Raw genomic sequence first — 19,808 nt, forward strand, 5'->3', positions numbered from 1 at the left:
GGTGTCCGTCTTGACTGGGTCTTTTCATTAGAATCACAGAAGTTTCAGTAACTCCCAATACTGTGGCAAGACTGGTGCCCCTACTGTGACTGAGTATACCTACAGGGGTGAAGCACATGCGTAATGTGATACATGTTATAGAGTGTCACACCATATGGGAATATTGGGAGGGTGCTTTGGGGACAGGGTGGGTTGTACAGTCAGGACCCTCTTAAAACTGAGATGGCACATCACAATGGGTTTATCCTTAAAAATGAATAACTAATACAAGCATACATGCATACTTTCATGTGACTGGCTGTATATTGTGTAAATGTTTACTGGAGAGTGGCAATGGCACAAGGATTTTTTTTTTTTTTTCCACTGAATGAAACTGTACTGGTGACAATTCAATTCATATGACAGTAAATTCTTCAAATTCTTGGAATGGAAACTTTCTAGTGTTATGTCTGAATGGAAAGCTTGAGTTACACACTTTGGCCATGGAGTTTGAAAGACGTGGGTGTTTACAAAGCACAAAGGATCAAAAATAAATAAATAAAAATACAAGAATGAGCTGTGCTGGGAAATATAGGATCCGGTGCTTTTGGAGCTCAACCCACACTGATTTAAAATCAGGATATTTAATCATGCATCAAGTTTTGATCATTTTTTATTTATTTATTTTTCCTGGATTCTCTTTCTAATCTAGATAAGTTATCTTTTATGCTTTCCCTTTTTACAAGCCCTGCACCTGCTAATTATGTTGGTGAGACTAAAAGGTTTTCAGGAAAAAAGCTCAAGTAGCACATTATTCCACAGTGAAGTTACCATATTTTATTTCTTTAAGTGCCATTCATGCATATTGGGGAAGGGGGTGGGGTGGGCGGTGGTATCGACAATTCTAATAACACTTGAGTTATTTTACAGCACTAAACGAATACAAAGAGTAGCTGTGTCACCTCATTGGACAACAAAAGTAATAAACCGTGCAATAAACAAAAAGGACAAATAGGAGAAAAAAATACAAGAAATGACAAAGACAAAATCAAAAAAATAAACTAAAAAAAAAACCAAAACAAAACAAAAAACAGAAAAATAAAACACAAACCAAATATATATTATCAACACTGAAACACTGAATGTAGAACCATAGTACAGGTAAAAGGTAGTGTCACACAAAAAGCCAACGCATTTTCATCACATATATACAATATAGATATATACATACTGTTACCCTCTGATTGGACAATAACAAAATACTCTATTCTTTTCCCTCCTCTCTTTCGTGAATAAGACCCACCCCCTGCCTTGATACCCCACCCCCAAGAGGAAAAAAGGGATGATTGAAAAGACATATATGTACAAGCACAACAACACACCAGCACTGAATAAAATAGGCCCCGATCAGCAGTACTTGTTGGCAGTTCTCTCCCATATTGTAACAAGGCTTTTTTTATCTTTTCATCTTGTTTTTTTTCCCAATAATAATAATCTCTCTGGCAGGTACATCTCCAGCGGTATTTAAAAACTTAAATCATCTTTTGAAAAAAAAAGAAAAAAGAAAAAAATGAACTTAAACTCACACAAGCAAAGACACAAATACACACACACACACACTCACCCACACACACTCACCCACACACACACCGACATAATGTAAAATTGTGATTGCAATCCAGTCATTGTCTTCACCTTTTCCCCTTTTAGCCACATCCATTTGCTCAAATCTTTTGTTTTTCCATGGGCTGATGTGCTCAAACGGCGGCTTGTGTGTTCACAGTCTTCACCTGGAAGAGCTGAATCACACTTTGCCTTCACACCAACTCCAGGACTCATAGGACGTTCACTATTTCAGGTCCATAGAGCCCTAATGAATACACACTGATGCTCTTTTTCAACACGGTCTTCAGTTGCAGTCCTTTGGCCCACACTCACCTAAAAGAGTTATAATTCGGGTCACTCAACTGACTAAGTATCATGTCTGAGCACTAATTATGAAATTCTGGCAGCTGAACAACACTTAAAAACTCATGGTTGATTTCCACAGGTGAGGCAATTCACCACATAAAGTGGACATTTGATATACAAAGACACAAAACGGGGCGAGAAAGAAGAAGGAGTGGACAGGTATGATTGGCAGGCAAAAACAAACAAAAAAAAAAAGACATCAGTTGAAAATATTAAAAAAATGAACGGCAGTATCATCGGCAGAAGAGAACTTGACTTCATCTGAATGGTTTAACAGAAGAACTACAGTATAAAACTGGGCTGGTTCTAGTTTCAGAAAAACCTTCCATGTGTTCAAAAGTATGGTTCTATAATATCCAAAACAATCCTGTGAGACTTGAAAGTGCCTTTTCTCACAATAACAAAGACATTATGCAATATCATAAAAAAGAATCCATGATTGTCATCCAAATACGAAATCAAAACTACGGTCACTACTGGAGTAAGGGAATTAGGGAATAGTTAGAAATTTTGAGAAATAAACTTATTTGCTTTCTTGAGGAGAGTTAGATGAGAACACTGATACCACTCTCGTGTCTGAACGGCAAATTTGAAGCTACAGCCAGGAAATGGATAGCTTAGCTTAGCAATAAGTACAGTTATGGGTGGTATCGGTCTTCTCCGACTCTTGGCCAAGAAAGACAGGCAAGACAGACAGTAAGCGTATTTCCCAAAATGTTTAACTACTTCTTTGAACAAGGACACACAGTGTCATAGATGCAAAGCACCATACACAGTTCAGCAGTACTGGAGGGAGGAGAAATTAATCTTTTCATTGTCAAATGTAGACAGTGCCTCATCACTGCCACTAGGGGGAGGGGGGGGTCTGATAGACTTACTGTGACTGAATCAATCAATGAAAATCTGAGTGAATAGCTTGCTAAATCCAGGAGGTGCTTTGCATCTTAAAAACGGTAAAGATCAACAAAAAGTGAAAGTGTGCAAAGGGCTTTTTTTTTTTTTCTTTTTTTTTTTTAAACATAGTGTCTCTAAAGTTCAGCACCTGGCTGATGAGTCACTTGTTACAGGACACAGAGGACAGGTTTCCAGAAACACTGATCTCCCTGTTCTGTGCTTGAGAAACCCTTCTCACAAAAACGCAAATTCGCAAATCTAGTCTTTTGTCACTGTGTGCATCTGCTTTTGTGCTCATAGATAGTATAGAGATGATTGCAGCAATCAATCATAGCCCTAAAATTACAATAAAACCAAAACGCACACACACACACACCATATGTTCAATCAACACACGCATACATACATACACACGCACACACACACACACACACACACTGTATGTACTCTGTATGTACTGCATGAGTCACATTTCTCATTCTTTTATGATTGTATAATAGCAAAATCGTACGCTATCAAACCATCACAACAAAACATTGGGCAATTTAAAAAAAAAAAAAAAGACTCAAATCCATAATTTGCTACCCTCAATAAACACTGCGGGTAGCATCAAAAACTAATTTTGATGTACAATCGACTTTGAATGCAACTCATATTATAAATCAGAGAAACTTGCCATAAAAGTCATGCGCATTTGCCTTTCTAAAGGATGAGCATCTTATGAATATCCTATTGATCATTAATCAATCAAAAAAGAAGCTTTCACAGAAGCTAGTTTGAGCTTCCCATTGTTTTTTTTTTTTTTTTACATTATTTTAATAATAAATTTAGAGTAGTTTCTGTTTTAGAGTCAGTGAGGCTTAAAACGATTGCTCTAAAAAATGAATACATGATCTTTACATTTTATTTTTTACTGTTATTAGAATAAATGATTGTAGTATGGTTTGCATATAGTTTGATGTTTTACTGTTTAGAGTAATAGTGCTACATTCTGGGAAAAGCTTTTACTCTTTCTTGGGAAAGTTAGAGGACGAGACTGATACCACTCTCACATCTGTAGAGTATATATATAGCTACAGCCAGAGAACAGTTAGCTTCGCTTAGCATAAATGCTGGAAACAGGGGGAAACAACTACCCTGGCACATCCAAAGCTAACAAAATCTACCTATCAGTACCTCTGAAGCTCCCTAATTAACATGGAATATCTCCAGCAAGTCACTGCACCCAGCCAAGAAATAGTATGGCTCCCACAACCTGGCTGTAGCTTCATATTTACTGTACAATATTCACATGTAATTTTCAGCAAGAAAGCAGATGTTTTACTATTTCTTTAATAAACCAAAACCCCACTGACCAACCAGTTCATTTTAACAAAAACTGTCTTGTGCAACCGATATTAAATTTTGGAGGCCAATGCTGATATTTCAGATATTTGTTTGAATAAACAAATAACATTAACAAACAATTTAATGTCTCTTTCATTTGTTTTCAAAAGAATAATGATGATGATATTTACTCATCAAGAGACTTTACAGTTTCAAATGTGACATGTGAGCCAATACTGACTGTTGGACTCAGTTTGATTGTTACTGAATGAGGCTGGCTTGTTTAATGATCAATAGACTACTCATGTAAAACTGATGAACTTCACCATTAAAACTTACTCTTTAACGTTACAACAGCTTCAGACTGGTGGGGCAAAGATAAACCTACACGATGCACACAGAGAACGTAAACCTCAGGTTACTTTGGGTTGAATGAATTTTAAAAAGAAAAAAAAAATGTCTGACTTCCCTGCTATCACCATCTACTCACACTCATCATATTCACTCACCTTGAAGTGCTTGAGACAGAGAACTAAGAAAAACAAAGTTGTATTCCCATAACTAGTCTTTTGCGCTGAGCCTGGTTGGCTATGAAAACAGATCACGATACTTTCTGCGATCTCTCTCTCTCTCTCGGTTTGTTTAATATCAAGCCTTAAATGTTTAACACCCTGTTCAAAACCTCAGTTATTGTAAACCTAACTTTTACCACCAATTCAGCCACAGTCGGACCCACATTCTCCCAAAGGTGACCAACGAGCACCATCACATTACTCATAGAGACAGCCTGTGTTTCTTAAAAACAAAAATAAAACAAAATCATTTTCAAAAAAGAGAGATAAACTCATCCAAGAGACAGCTGAGGCCAATGTCAACACGAGAAGAATTACAAGCTGAACACGTCGCTCAAATCACATAACAGTTACGGAGCAGGGGGTCAGGGGGGGGAGAGGGGTTCAGACTTTGGAAGGCTGCTGGCTAGGGACAGGGAGAGGGCTGGCTGAGGAGCTGAGGAGCATGTGGTTTAGACGTGAATGTGTTCTACTTGTCTGTAGACAAGTACTTAAGCAATCACTTTAACATGTCCGACTAAATATGATTGTCTTCAAAGTAACATTTTCTATTTATGTTTTCCTTTTGTAAAAATGTCAGGACTCTGAAGTCTGTCTCTCTCCAAAGCTTGTCAAATGTTCTTCTGGATTCCACCCAGAGTGGCCTCCTTGTCCTCCTCCTCCTCCTGCGGCCTTTCAGCTCAGCCTGGCTTCCTCTGGCTTCCACCTCCTCTCCTCGCTCCCTTTTGTTTGCAAAAAAAAAAAAAAGGAGGTCTAGGGGCTAGACAATAGAGTCCCAATCAAAGTCGTCCTGGATGTCGTCAGCTGGCATGCGATGCATCTGGAAGTTTCTGGTAGGTATCATGTGCTGCTGGTTCATCTGTGCATGGTGTCCTGGAGAAAACAAAGAGAAAACGAAGGAGTCAGATCCCCGCTGCTGTCTCTTTTTGCTGGGGACATCGCCCAGAGGGTGCAACTTTATGTCACCTGTCATAGTGGGTCCTGCGCTGCTCATGGGGGGCATGTGGGGATATCCTGGAGGACCCATCATGGACATGCTCTGTCTGGAGTCCATGTAGAGATTTCCTGAAGAGAGAATCAGAACAAAAGTTAGTTTAAAACCTCAAATAAAACAGAACCTGTTCAGAAGCATCTGAAAAAAAGATTAGTTTTTAGCAGGAGGCGTTGAGTGTCTACAGGAGTACAGGATCTCTGAATTATTTTAAAATACAGTTTCAACCCACAGGTGAAAAGTCAAAATCTTAGCTTTCATTTACATTCTGGCTGCCCAAAACAGCACTTGAATAAAACTGGACTGCTACACTGTATCGTCGAATTACTGGTGGCTATCTTTACACCTTTAAAACGTAGGAGTTTGTGAGCAACAGAAAATGTGAGTGGGGTTGAGTCACATTACATTTTATTTGTAGTGTGTTACACTGACACCTGCGAAATATGACACAGTAAAGCACTGATTCCTAACCTGTGGATCTTGACCCCTGGAAATTTTAGAGAGCAGAAAACAGGCCCAATTCTGCTACACAAAACTGTTTTCGCCCTTTGTAATATCCCCTTTCATCTTTGTTTTTTCCTCTAAAAATGATTCAAATAAATCAAGGTAAGTAAATCATTGTTTGGTTGAACTGGTCATAACCAGTAAACAAATACAGCTGGTAATGACTGGTTCCAAGTATAAACTGTAAGCGGTTACAAGCCAAAAATGTTGGGAACCACTAGCACACAAGTCAAGCGGAGCTCATAGCTTGCACAGAGACTGTTTGCACTTCCAGAAAAAAACATGATTACATGATCTTTCCCAGTAAAAAAAAAAAAAAAAAAGAACAGATAACAGGGCCATACATGCAACGTATAAATGGCTAAATGTTTCAGATTATTTCCCTCCTACCAGACATACAGATATAGCTACTGTCTCCATATTACAGTATCACTTTAAAAACAGTCTTGTGGGATCTAGTTCAAAGTTGATCCTCATTTCAAAACCAAAATGAGTCACATCTACAAACACTTCACACTGATCAAACCATTATCATCATCAGGGTTACAGGACTGACGAGCTAATGACGAACCCGTGTTGAGGTGCTGGCTGGGTTTGTTGGGGTGCATGGCGCCATGGCAAACAGAAGGCTGCACTGCCCCCTGTGGCTGGATTACACCGGTGCGGGTAAAAAACTGGTTGATGGACGAGCAGAGGTCTGCGATCTGGGTGGGTTCCAGGGACCAATTGTTCAACTCCGCTTGTCTCATACTCTCTCTTAACCCTTGGGAACATAAAAAACACCCACATATTTAAACGCACAACAACCTGAGTTATTATCAGAGCCAGTGACAGCGTCTGTCTGCACTAAAACAGCTTTGTGACAGTGAAAGGTATGAAACTGCACCAGCTGACTGTCCAAAGAACATAAATTTAACAAATGAGAAATTCATTTGTCAACACGAAGCACAAACTTAGTTGCAACATATATTCATTATGTCAGTAACCTTCAGTGGGTGATATTTAAAAAACATCCTACCTTGCAATCCTAGACTGTAATTGGATAAACTGACCTGCTGAGCTCGGTGTTTTGGTAATTAAACTTGAAGGCAGTGTTATTTAATTGAAGAGCTCAGTTTAATTAAACTCATAATCAACTCCACAGCGTCAACACTTCAGCTCTCAATCAAAAGCTGGGGCAGCACCGTACTATCAGCCCCTGGTTTTAAATGTTCGCTTCCTCTGATCATACGTTAGTGTACAGGAGATAAATCTAACACTGAAATCTATTATCTTAAATATCATTATCTCAAATATTTAAATCAAATAAATTTCATTATTATTTGTTTAATCTTTGTAAACGCAGCAAGATCTATTTATAGAGTCCAAACTGCACCTTGGAAAGGTGAAAGGTCGACATCAGCCCAGTTATAGCTGCTGGCAATACGACAGCTTTCTTTCAGTGCATCCAGATTTGGGTACCAGTCAGACAGTAAACCTGCAACACACACACAGCATACTATCTGTAACATTACAAGATAGGAGATGTGACGTATATAGATGATTTTGGTTTCAACAGCAAGTTCACTCCCAGGACAAACACTGTTTTGGTCCTAATTACATAATTTACGGACAACTGCACAATAATCGCTGCTGTAATTGTTATTTACTGTGGGTTAGGTAATAAGGGCACATGATGCTTTTTCATTGTAGTCACATTTTTATAGCTGTGCAGGCAATCTTGTAGTGCTAAATGAATGAGAAGGTAACACCAAATAAAACAGTTTATCAGGCGTTTCAACACTTCAGTGCTGTGCTGTGGCCACTAGGAGGAGCCAGTTGACTCTGTAAAGGCCACAAAGCAATGGATGCTGCATTGCTTTGTTCTCTCAACAGCAAAGATAATAAATCAGATGATGATTTACTGTTTTGTACCTAAAACAATTTCCCAATGCTTCATGGCTAAAGAATATAGGACTGATACTAAACCGAATTCAGCTGTCACCACGTTGTCTTTGCTGTAGTCATTGTGTCTGTGCGATGAACAGGATGAAGAGAAAACAACGCGGCGACGCCAGGTCATAGGAAGACAATGACAGGCCGAGGGTCTTACCTGTGTTGCAGGCCATCTGTTGCTGGGTAGGATGGGGCTGGTGGGAGAGGCTCTGATGCTGTTGTCCGTGTTGAGAAGGGTGCTGGCTGTGCTGCGTGTGCTGGGAGGGGTGTGGCGTGTGCTGCTGTGGGTGCTGGCCGTGGGACGGATGCTGCGATGGGTGCTGCCCGTGCTGGGAGTGTGCAGCATGCTGGGGGTGCTGGGAGTGCTGTTGGTGCTGACCGTGTTGGCTGTGCTGGGCGTGTTGGCTGTGTTGGTTGTGTTGGTTGTGTTGGTTGTGGGGGCCGCCGTGCTGCGGGAGGTGTGGTGCGTGGGGCGAGCCGTGGCCGGGGAGGGCTTGGGAAGGATGGGACAGGGGCACCTGGCCACTGTTGGCGGAGTGGCTGTTGGGGTGGCTGTTGGGTTGGTTGTTTGACAGGCTGTTCTGTGTACTAATGGTGCCACTGGGGGAGTGCTGATAGGAGCAGGAGGTGTGGGTCTGCTGGGAGGAGTCTGAGGGTATGCCCATGAGACCTGGGAAACGAAACACACCAACACAAAGGTGTAAGACTGCTGAAATGTATAAGCAATTACAGATTTGTCAACTGACAAGATTTAAGCTCATTAATCCAGAGTTGCAAATAATGATGATTATTATTATATTAATCTGATTACTTTCTCAGTTTCTCTATTTGTTGTTGAAAACATTCTCCCAGGGCCCAAGTGGACATCTTCAAACATCTTGTTTTGTCCAATCAATAGCCAAAACCCCAAAAATATTCAATTTACAATGATCTACAACAGAGCAAAAAAAACAAACAAACAAAAAAAAAAAAACAAATACTCACATTGGAGAAGCTGGAACAAATACATGTCTTGGCATTTTTTCTTGAAAAATGGTTTCAACAATTAAACAATCATCAAATTAGTTGTTTAATTTGCCAACCCTTGCATGTTCCAGCTTCTCAGCTGTGAGGATTTGCTGCTTTTCTCTATTTTTTACTGTAAATTGAATATAATTTGGGTTTAGGATTGTGTGTTTTTACAGAAAAAAAGCAATTTGCAGACATCACCTTGGGCTCTGAATCACTGAATCTAAAAATAACAAATTAATTGATAAGGAAAATATGGTCTCAAATTTAGGTGAATGAGTATAATGTACTTCCACACAAACAAAAAGAGTGCCAGGGTCTTCACATGTAAAAAAGTTACTTCAGGTCATGTGTCCTAACATCTTGCAATGATGGAATGTGGGGCTCCTGTGTTTAAGTACTTCTACACTTGAGACAGACCAGCTGCCATTTTGTTGTATCAGGGAATGACTCAGCACCAGTTGTGTCTCTGAGGTTCACGAGCCCGAGCTGCCGTCTCTTCTCCACTCTCTCTGGATTGTCTTTGACAAATTCATTCTGCTGCTGCACGGCTCTTTAACAGACATGACTGGGGCATGAACATCTGCACACCCAACTGCAATCATCTGAGTGGCGGGGAGTGGTCTTAAGAGGCCCTGTCCTTCACAGCTTTGGCACACTAAACCTATTTCACTGGAGTGCTTTTAGAGCTGACTCTAGCCCTGCACCTCCACAATCGGCACGTAACACTCACTGCAGGGGTGACAAAGGTGCATCTCTTATCGGCACAGAAAGCCCATTGTCCAACCAGGGAAATACAGAAAGCAATTAACGCGGCACCAGAATAATAATGCGAGCTCATTACCTATTATCAAAGCCAGTGAATTAGCTCACTGTCTACAGCGGCAGAGTGTGAAATCCTCTAGCTCGATTATTTACGCTTTTTAATTGCTAGAGCTTGTCTGACTAAGAGATTTCACTTTTATGCGCATAAAAAAGGTAACAACTTTCAACTAATGAAACATAGATGATAGATTAAAGGAGAGGAACTCTTTGAAAACATTAGCATGCAATGCATTTGATTTGTGAAAGTAGGTTATACACAGAAAGCTCAGTCTACTTTGCTCATAACCCGCTTGTCAAGTGCTCTTTGTTTATCAGTCAGATTATTTAGCAAAAATGCATTTTGTTCTACGGGGACTCACAGGCTTTTGGAAAGCCATGCTCTATCCACCACTATGTATTATACAATAGAGATTCCCTATCATTATGACAAATGAACCTCAAATCCAACCGATTTACTGAGGACTTGGGCTGCTCGTGACCTCTTCCACTCCTCTGATGAACCACAGGCTACATGAGAAAACATTTCAAACATGACAACATATAGAAAAGTTTCACAATTTGAAAACTATAAAGGCAGAAGGATGGCGTATTAACGTTGAATTAACCAGAAAATGAATGCAGAAACTTCTCTTTACATGCCTTAATGAAATATTTAAGACATGAACCCTAAGACTCCGCTTTTGAATATGAAAAGAAGCCTTTTCCACGTTGCTCTGGCAAAAGACCATGAAAATATTCAGTACAGATTTGCACTATAGGCTAGTCTGGCCTGTTGAATACCTGCTCACTTCTCACTGAACCTAATTAATGGCTAAAGACTCTTTATAGCCGCAGCTGTTAAGAACAAACTCACATTAGGAAAATCGTTCTGAGAATCATCCTGTTCTTGATAAGAGAAGCTTAGGCTCTCTATTAGGTTTCCACTTGATGATCTCATGAGGCCACTCACCTTGTTGGCTGAAGGACTGCTCAAAAACAGACTTGTAAAGGCTGCGGAAGGAGGCACTGAGATCTTCAAATTCAGAGAACAGGAGCTGCTTGTCCCTGTCTGGCATGTTGTACTGGGACTGTGGGGGCTGCTGGAGGCTCATAGACTGGGACACGGGCTCTGGGTGACTGGTCACCTGGGGAGATGAGGAGATAGTGAAAACTCAAGATTCACAAAAGGGAACAAGGAGCAACACCAAGTGCAAGAAAAAGAAGTTTAATGTTTAATTTGTGAAGGATTTTGTAAAAAATAAATAAATAAATAAATAAAATAAAAACACCGGCTATATCTGCACCACAGACTACAGGGACTACTGATGCTACAAGGAACGCACTATGAAGTTCAAACATACACATCAATAATATACATACTTTTCAAAGATACTCGCCGCGCTTATCTGGCCATGGAGCCGCAGAAACAGAAAACAGAAAACCTCGAGAATATTTAATGGAAAGTGGTGGTTTATGTGAACATACGTTGCAGACACACACAAGTCAAATATGAGGATGGTCCAATTCTTCTAAGGAGCCACTATAACAATACTTGGCTCTGTCTGAAGAGGTGTCAGTCACACAACATGTTAAGAACAATTACACAAACCGCAGCAATCCAGGTCAGTGCTTACCGCCTTGGCTCACACAACATTAAGAGAGCAACTCGAATGGACACAAAGCCAATACTCAGGTGGCCAAGCAAAATGTATTTAAAACAAAATCAATAGCAATACCTTGTACAAATAAGCAGCCATTTTATCCATATATTTGTGTGGGCAGTCAATGTTGTGCACTGCCCCTGGGTGTGAGACAGCAAGCAGTGTTCCCTCCAGCAATGAGTTTTTCTGCGAGATTCATCACAGCAAGGGCAGCAATGCAAAATCATTGCTATTTCACAAAGCAGGCCTTGACCCGTGTCCACTGTGGGCTAGCATTACAAGAGAGGTCAGGTCCAACTTTTGATCATAACATCTTCCTCTTCCAAGATGTGGGCAGGCTGCTGAAGTGCATGGCTCACAGTCTGGCTTGGGTAAGAGTGAAGAGGTGATAATAAAGCCAGAGTGTTTACTGTGAGCTGCTGCTTTGGCTGTGAGAGAGAGAGAGCACATCCATCAGCCTGAGCCGATCGATGCCCAGCGCCTGGAGCAGGGAGCACTCTAGGATGCGGGAGGACCACACCAAAGAGGGGGCATCTCTGGTGGGAGGACATCAGAGGAAGCGCTTCTCTTTGTCTGGCTTCCAGGAGCGTGCACATTTTTCTCTGTTTCCCTTAACCCCCTTCCTGATGTTGTACTCAAGTGCATGTCCACCCCTGAACCTCGGTCTATTGCTGTCTACCGCTGGCTCCTCTGAAGAAAGCCTCCTGGGGCTTTCTGATCAGATGAAATATGGGATACAGTACACTTTCTCAGTCTGGCAGTGCTTCAGTTTCATTCAATTAGTGACTGTGGCTCCCCCACAGATTGAAAAATGTGGATAAAAAGAGAATTTGTCATTTGGCCTCAGCGATTAGTGCTCAAAAAAACAAAAACAAAACAAAAAAAACAAAACATCAATTACAACACATATATAAATATCCTGTTATAAATATATCCAACTAAGACACTGTCAAGAGCTGCAACATCTACAGAAACCTGAAATATCACCAACCTACTCTATTCTCCGTTTAAGGAATGGCAGTGGCACCATGTATTTGGCAATCGAGATGCTGTACTGGCACTTTTGTTGTTTTGTGTTTGTACCAGTGCAAAATTCAGACTGATAGATGCAGAAGAACCAGAAATCTTCATGGGTCCATTCAATTCAGCCTTACCAAGGCACAACTCATGGGGTCTGGTTCTGTCATTGCAGGTCTACGTGCCAATACCCGAGCTGATCTAATAGTTGTTAGTTCTGATCACGTAGTATGTCATAATCATTGCAGGAGTAATACGGGTTGTTTGACAAACTACGTGTGAACTCTCTTTTTTCATGCAGCTCATCATGCAGCTGCAGGTGTACGTGTTCTCTCTTGTTTTAGGTCTGTCTGCTCTGCTGAGCTGAATTTAGGACTGGATTTAAGACCTCGTCTACATGTACATAGGTTTTTGTCTTTGTCTTTTGTCCACACGCAAAAGTGTTTAAGGACAGTACTGTCCTTGTGAAGAGAGGTCCTTGGTCTTACCGGTGTATAGCTGTGCACACTGCCCACACTGTTGAGATTGACAGAGGCCAGACTCTGATCAGACAGGCTGTTGTTAAGGCTGCTTCTTGGACTATCGCTCCCTTCCTGGTCTGTGTTGTACAACGCCACCTGAAACACACACATGCGCATTAGTCTTCTTTCTCAAAGACACGCATAGAAACACACACACATTACTGTTTTCAATGTCATCGCCACTCTTACTGACGGTACAGCACGTCAGCATTCCTCTGAGACAAAGCGTATAAAATCTAATGTTGGTCTATAGCCGTAATTAGTAATAAGATGTAATTTAGTATGGAAATGTAGAGCCTGAGCATGTATGTGTGCGCTGCATGCAATGACATGTCATAATAGCAGAGCACTTTCTTTTCACTTTATTGTCGATGTGTGTGGGAGACACAGGGTGCTGTTGAACACCCACCGCAGTCACTAAGGGGTTCCAGCTGAACGTGTAACAGGGTCTGGAGACAGCTGAGACATTCCCATCACTAAAGGTCACACTACTGGCGATGTCAGCCACATCTGCTCACCAAGCGCAAATCCGTTTGGGACAGCTAACAAAAGATTTCAGTGCAGCCCAAGACACTGACCTTTCAATACAGCAGCGAAACTAGCCGAAGCACTTCAGGAAGACAATCTTAATTATCGTCTAACAAGGTTTAGCCCTCCCACCCTTCCCAAATAAAGTACGCTGTCAGACAATTAAGACAATACTAAGAAGGATCCCAATAATGAATATAATGATACCCACAGAGAATAGCCCATGAGTTAAATTTTGTACTGTGAGAAAGGAATGGAAGCAATGCATTGATGGTGTTGCAGTGAAAGAGGGCCTGGCATTCTAAGACTGGTGTGTGTGTGTGTGTGTCCGTGACTGAGAGCAGCATGGTGGCTTCTGCTCATCACTGTGAGTGGAACAGAGTGGGCTCTGTGCTCAGCACAATGAGACAGCAGTGGCAGCAGCCTTCAGGCAGACAGACTGGCCCAGCCCTGCCCAGCATCCTGCCTCTCAGCAGCAGCAGTGGACTGAAGCCTCTTGTCTTTCTGCTGAGCCGCAGCGAGCTACCACAGAGGCCACAAGGAGGCAAGGAAACCCAGGCAGCCCTGACTTCCTTCTCTTCTCTGACTTGACTGGTCAACTGACTAACAGGCTGGTTCAAATCCAGGACGCACACATGCAGAGTGAGAGCATCCGATCATATTAAGCGTATAATATGGAGTTTGGCTCCTGCACTGGTAGAATGAGATAGAAATACAGCGTTAAAAAAAAAGAAACACTGAGAGCGCAAATGCTGACTCCAGGCAACACTGTTCAGGGGAAGAGGGGTGAGGCTGAAGGAGAGGAGGAATAGGGGGGTAGTAAGAGAAGCTCATTAGGCAACTCTAGCCTTCCTCCACTCAGTGTGCGCTTGGCTCCAGTGTTCATTAGCGTGAAGGGGAACTCAATGAGCAGCTAAGACTGAAGGCTTAAGCACGTCTACAAAATCAGCTCTACAATGCTAATCAAAAACAGCGCGCCACAGAAATATAAATGTTATGTGTAATGAAGTCATAAAACAGGCTTTTAGTCTTAAGTCTCTCACCGCAATCTATTTTTACTCTACTCACCCATAAAGTGTGATGATTTCAAAACCTCACTGCTCTGTGGTTTACACAGACCCCACAGTCCCCTGAGTGAAGACGCTCACTCAAGCACAGTCACAGACGAACACCCAGTCGCATCTCACCCACATACGTAGAAGCATGCGCACACATGAGACACACAAACACACACGCACACCCCCATTTCTACAACTACAGATGTGCACAAATGTAGGATAACACACACACACACACACACACAAACACACAAAGGCAAGCATGCTCATACAGGCAGGAGCGGCTCCACAGTAAATACTGTGTACAGTGTTAGCTAGCAGGCGAGCGAGTCAGAGTTCTATTCTTAGCAGTGAATTAAGTAAAAAGCCAGAGGTGTCTTTTACATGGGGGACTAATCTGGAGCATGAGACATGGATTATGAAATCAAAGCAAGATTGGCCCAGGTGTCTCCAACAATGCCAGCCAGTGTTCAGCGCAATCCCTGCACACAGGATTGAACATACTGAGAGAGACATAAGAAGAGAGAAGCGAGGGATATAAGAGAGAGAGAGAAAAAGAATGAGAGGAGGGAAAAAAAAGTCCAGACTATTCATCAGCAAACACACTTCCAACAATCCCCTCTTTCCCTTCATCATCACACTTCAGCGCCAAAGTTTCATCACATTCATGCCAGTGTTTAGGGGCCGCCTCAGAACACAACCTTGAGGTTAGAGGAAGAAAAGTCTGAGTCTATGTGAGAAAGGCCCAAGAAAAAGAGAGGTGGTAGGACAATCTTGTGAGGAATGTGCGACAGAAGAGAGAAAGAAAAAAAGAGATTCTTGCTGGTTCAGTAGTCGTCCTACCAGCGTCTCCCATTGGTCTATCTGAGAAGGCGGGAATGAGGGAGAGAGACTGGAATAGAAAGGGAGAGAGAGAAAAACAGAGAGAGGGAATTCCTGTGGCTTGGCACACTGCACCGAAAGAGGCGTGGCCTGTCGTGTGTTTACAGTGTAAGACAGTGAGAAACAAGCTCTCTCCGAGGAGACAGGGCCTCAGATCTGTTGCTATTCCACTTTGTCTTCTGTTCACTTCACCATCGTAACAGTTTTTTGTCACAATCAAGTGAACAAAAAGAAACAAATCAAAAGTCCCTGTCATCGGCTCTTGGAATCACACTGCAGATGTGTTTTCTGCGGTTTTAATGTTTTCTGCTTGTTGCTCTTATGAGTTATTTGACTGGAGGTATTTGATGGCAGGAGTCCAGACGCTTAACTGTCAGCTCTTTACAATTAGGGTCTTATTATGCAGTCACTGCTGGCAAAGACTGGTGCTGTGGCAAGTGCTTGTTTGTAGCAATCAGAGAGGAAAAAGGGTCATCCTTCTCCACACTTAGGCCCATGAATCTGTCTGCAACAGAAACATGAAAAACTGCATGTTCTCCATAGAAACAGCCCCTAGCTAACTGTCAATGAGACACTCGTCATAACAAGCTGAAACACTCTGTAACATACTCTAAATACATGTACACACAAGTTATAACACACACCGGCATATGCTCAGACTTTCGAAGCCGCGTCACACACAAACGCAGACACACGCACGCACACACCAACTCCTCTTTCCAATGAACACCCCTGTTCACATTAAACCATTTTTTTAATGCTTGCAGCAAATGAATAAGCGACTCTTGTAGGCTTTTTAAAAGTACTCCTGAGAGCTGCCCCCACTGGGCCCAGAGGATGAGAGCTTAAGGTTAAAAAGCCTATTTAAATTTCAGAGTGAGCAGCACACTCACAGCTAACAGCTAGCAGTCCCTGTAGCTTTGCTCTGTGATGTACAAGTGTTTCCAAGCTTTTACACACATTGGAAAAAAAAAAAAGTACAGAGAGCAGACGGAGGCAGCAGCAGGGGTGGTCACCTGTAGTGTAGCAGAGTAGTGTGGTCACAGAATGAGAAACACGACCCTGGGCGCCGACCTCCACTACAGGTGTGAACACAGAAACCCCATGCAGCGTGTGGAGTATCCTATTACAAGTGCACACGGGACTGTTTAAGGTCTATCGGGTTGCAAAGCGCTAAGTATCAGTGTGAGCATCATATTTCCGTGCTGAAGATAACAAGCTGCCTGTTGTTGTAGAGGAAAAGGTGCTGCAGTGCAGATCGTTGTGTATTTTGGTGTGGGTTGAATTGCAGAGAAGCTTTAGGCACAGGAGCGTGTGCTTGTGTGTGTGTGTGCGTGTGTTATCTCCCCTCCAATAGAGTGCTCCACTCTCTGTGGGGAATAGTGCTGTAGGTGGTTGGAGAAGTGGGTGGGGTCAGGGTGCAGCCATGTAGCCAGGTGTGTGTTGGAGCTGGAGGCTGGCTGTAGTACCTTGTTAGTCACAGTGTTGATTGCCAGCGTTGGAGAGGCACTTCCAGAGATCATACACTCCATCCCCAAAGACTCCGACTCCAGGCTGTACGGCGTAGAAGCCTGTGGGGGTTGGGGGTGGGGTGTGGAGGCAGACACAAAAAAAAAAAAAAAAAAAAAAAAAAAAATCAACATTATCCAATTATCAAACACACAAGATCCCACTGCAGGTTGCAAGGTAAGACCTGTATTATGTTTTTGACAAATCTTCTGTTTAGACCAGATTCATATCCATCTGCAAGATACGAAAAAATAAACCAGAACTATTGTCATATGACAGAGCAACACCTTTATTTAGGTCACATTTGAACTGTGCTTTCTGAGAAGATGGAGACAGACCCCATCCCCACCCTCACCTCACACACATAAACACTGGCACACACACACACACACACACACACACACACACACACACACACACACACACACACACACACACACACACACACACACACACACACACACATATGCCCTCGTCTTGCTGTATAGGCTCACTGTTGGGTGAGATAACTCTGCCATGCCTGTCTCCCAAAACTGCTTACTGTAAGAGGATTGGCTGCCAACAATACCATTTTTAATTCATGATAAACATAAATGAGATTTCACAAACTCTCAATTTCAGTGTCTGAGACTCTTAATGGAATGCCTTGTAGGCAGACAGTGTCTAGAGGGGGAAGGGTGAGCTCGGCGCATGTGTCCTACAGAAAACACGCTCTGCACTTGGTGTGTTCTTTTGTGTCATGCTCAAATGAACAGAACTGCATCAGGAGAGCTTTACTTGAATCTGTTGGCAGAGCTGCATATTAAAAACAATGTGCCTTTCCTGTACCCCTTTAATTCTTGAATATAAAATCTCACACCAGCAAAGAGAAGCTTTTTTGCTCAATGAATGTGAGAGTATTTTGATCTTGTGGGGCGACTACATGAACATCATGTTAAGTTTCTTGTTGTGTCTCTGCTTTTGTGTGTGTGTATGTGTGTGTTGGAGACAAAAGTTGTGTGTGTTAGAGTGTCCACATGAGTCTGCCTCGCCAGCTTAACAGAATCCTCCCTTCCTTGTAGCCTCTGGTCAGCCACACTGTGAGGAAGGAGGAGGCAAGAGCCCACTAAGTCGGGATGCCCCAGGGTCAGGTCAATTTGAGCAGCTCACTAAAACCTGTACAGCTGCACGTAACGCTGGATGAAACTCATCCATAATTAAAGACAAAAGCTACCGCTCAGAGTAGCCGGCGCACACAGCTCTGCATTAATTGATGTTTGTTAAAAAAAGTGAGCGCAGAATGTAATGTATGTAATGGCTGCCTGGGGCATAGTTTATTAATAAGGAGCCCACTTCATGACAGGCTAGCAAAGCAGCATGGAGAGGCAGTTACATAAAGTCTGGATATGAACTCCTACTGAGTCTGTGTGTGTGTGTTTGCATGTGTGTGACTGCATGTGGTAGAGAAAGAGTGGGAGAAAGTGGGAGAGAAAGGAGGGCAATACGAAAAGGAAACTGAAGCAGAAGTAGGGAGTCAGAGGCACAGAAAAATACTAAACCAAGTTGAGATGGAGGCAGAAGTTTAAGCAGAAGAGCAGCACATGTTTACTTAGGAATATACAGAATTTCTTTCATCAGACTCACCCGCTCTCCAGACCGCGGCCTCTTCTTTGGCCGTGTAGGCAAGGCATCCTCCTTTGGGTTGGTGTCGATGGCCCAGTAAGAGCCCTGCAGACAGAGGAAAGACCTATGAGCTGATAAAATACGACAGATTGCTTTCACTCGTGACATCCATGGGATGTTTGCACTGCACTGAGACATTTCCTCCCTGGCACAACGGGACACTAGCATCAGATCTTTATTTGGCGCTGCAACTTACCTGCTTTGGTGGCAACATTATTAAAAACTCTGAGGCCTCATCTGCTCTGCTGAAAAGTCTGTCAGCCAAGGCCTTTATTTGAGCTATGAGTTTGTGTGGCATGTGGGTTGGCTTTGTTAGCAAGAAAGGCTTGGCTTTTCCTCCTCTGCGGCAGGCTCCTCAATGAGAGGCTGGTGAGGGCAGCTGGTGGTGGTGAAATGCTAAGCCCTTCCTGAAGCTGTACTTCCTCAGCCTCAGGTACTGAGTCAGACTGCTGCTGCCAAGGATGAAGGCTCTGCAGTCTCAGCCCAGGAATTGAGGCAGTGCTAGCCCTGCCGTGTTGCTTTCTTCTGAGGTCTGAGCAAGGCTAATCAAGGAAAGAACAGTTGGGGCTGGCTCTGGGGCTGCGGCTAGCAATTCCACAACCAGATGCATTATTTATCTTTGCATTCGGCCCCATTTAATTTATTTTTCAATGGTGTTCTTCCTCGAAGCCAACAGGAACGCAGCTTACAGTTGTTAAAAATGAGATTTTTACCCTAAGGCCCTGCAAGTTCTGAATTTATTTTTAATATTTCATATGACCCCCGATAAAATCTCAATTGTCAAGAGAAAGTGAGATCAAGACCTTTAAAATTACTTCCTTAGCAGAGAGAATAATTGATATTTCCATAAGAAATTCTCAGAACAACAAGAGAGGCCATAGAACAAGCTGTATCTCAAGTATCTATACAATAACTGCTGCATACACAATGGCCTGCTCTTGTTAAAACCAGCAAATCTGTTATTTTCACAGCTCACAAACTGTACA

General features: G+C 42.4%; 1 protein-coding gene across 2 annotated transcripts in view; it reads right to left on the reverse strand.

Annotated features, from left to right (window-relative positions):
* Positions 1 to 3,626: 3,626 nt before the first annotated feature.
* The window catches only part of foxj3 (forkhead box J3), a 71,303-nt gene continuing 55,121 nt past the window's right edge, over positions 3,627 to 19,808 (reverse strand). Inside the window, exons 4-12 of one of the 2 annotated variants that reach the window (XM_041034353.1) lie at positions 18,784 to 18,867; positions 17,121 to 17,222; positions 13,151 to 13,279; positions 10,955 to 11,129; positions 8,330 to 8,842; positions 7,613 to 7,714; positions 6,809 to 7,000; positions 5,709 to 5,807; positions 3,627 to 5,615 (exon numbers count right to left, since the gene is read on the reverse strand). In XM_041034353.1, coding sequence (XP_040890287.1) covers positions 5,503 to 5,615; positions 5,709 to 5,807; positions 6,809 to 7,000; positions 7,613 to 7,714; positions 8,330 to 8,842; positions 10,955 to 11,129; positions 13,151 to 13,279; positions 17,121 to 17,222; positions 18,784 to 18,867 — 1,509 coding nt within the window. In that variant the 3' untranslated portion in view covers positions 3,627 to 5,502. The remainder of the gene's footprint in view (positions 5,616 to 5,708; positions 5,808 to 6,808; positions 7,001 to 7,612; positions 7,715 to 8,329; positions 8,843 to 10,954; positions 11,130 to 13,150; positions 13,280 to 17,120; positions 17,223 to 18,783; positions 18,868 to 19,808) is intronic. The other variant, XM_041034354.1, reaches the window with a different exon arrangement.

The sequence above is a fragment of the Toxotes jaculatrix genome, chromosome 3 (genome assembly GCF_017976425.1).
Source record: "Toxotes jaculatrix isolate fToxJac2 chromosome 3, fToxJac2.pri, whole genome shotgun sequence".
In the NCBI taxonomy this organism is placed as follows: domain Eukaryota; kingdom Metazoa; phylum Chordata; class Actinopteri; family Toxotidae; genus Toxotes; species Toxotes jaculatrix.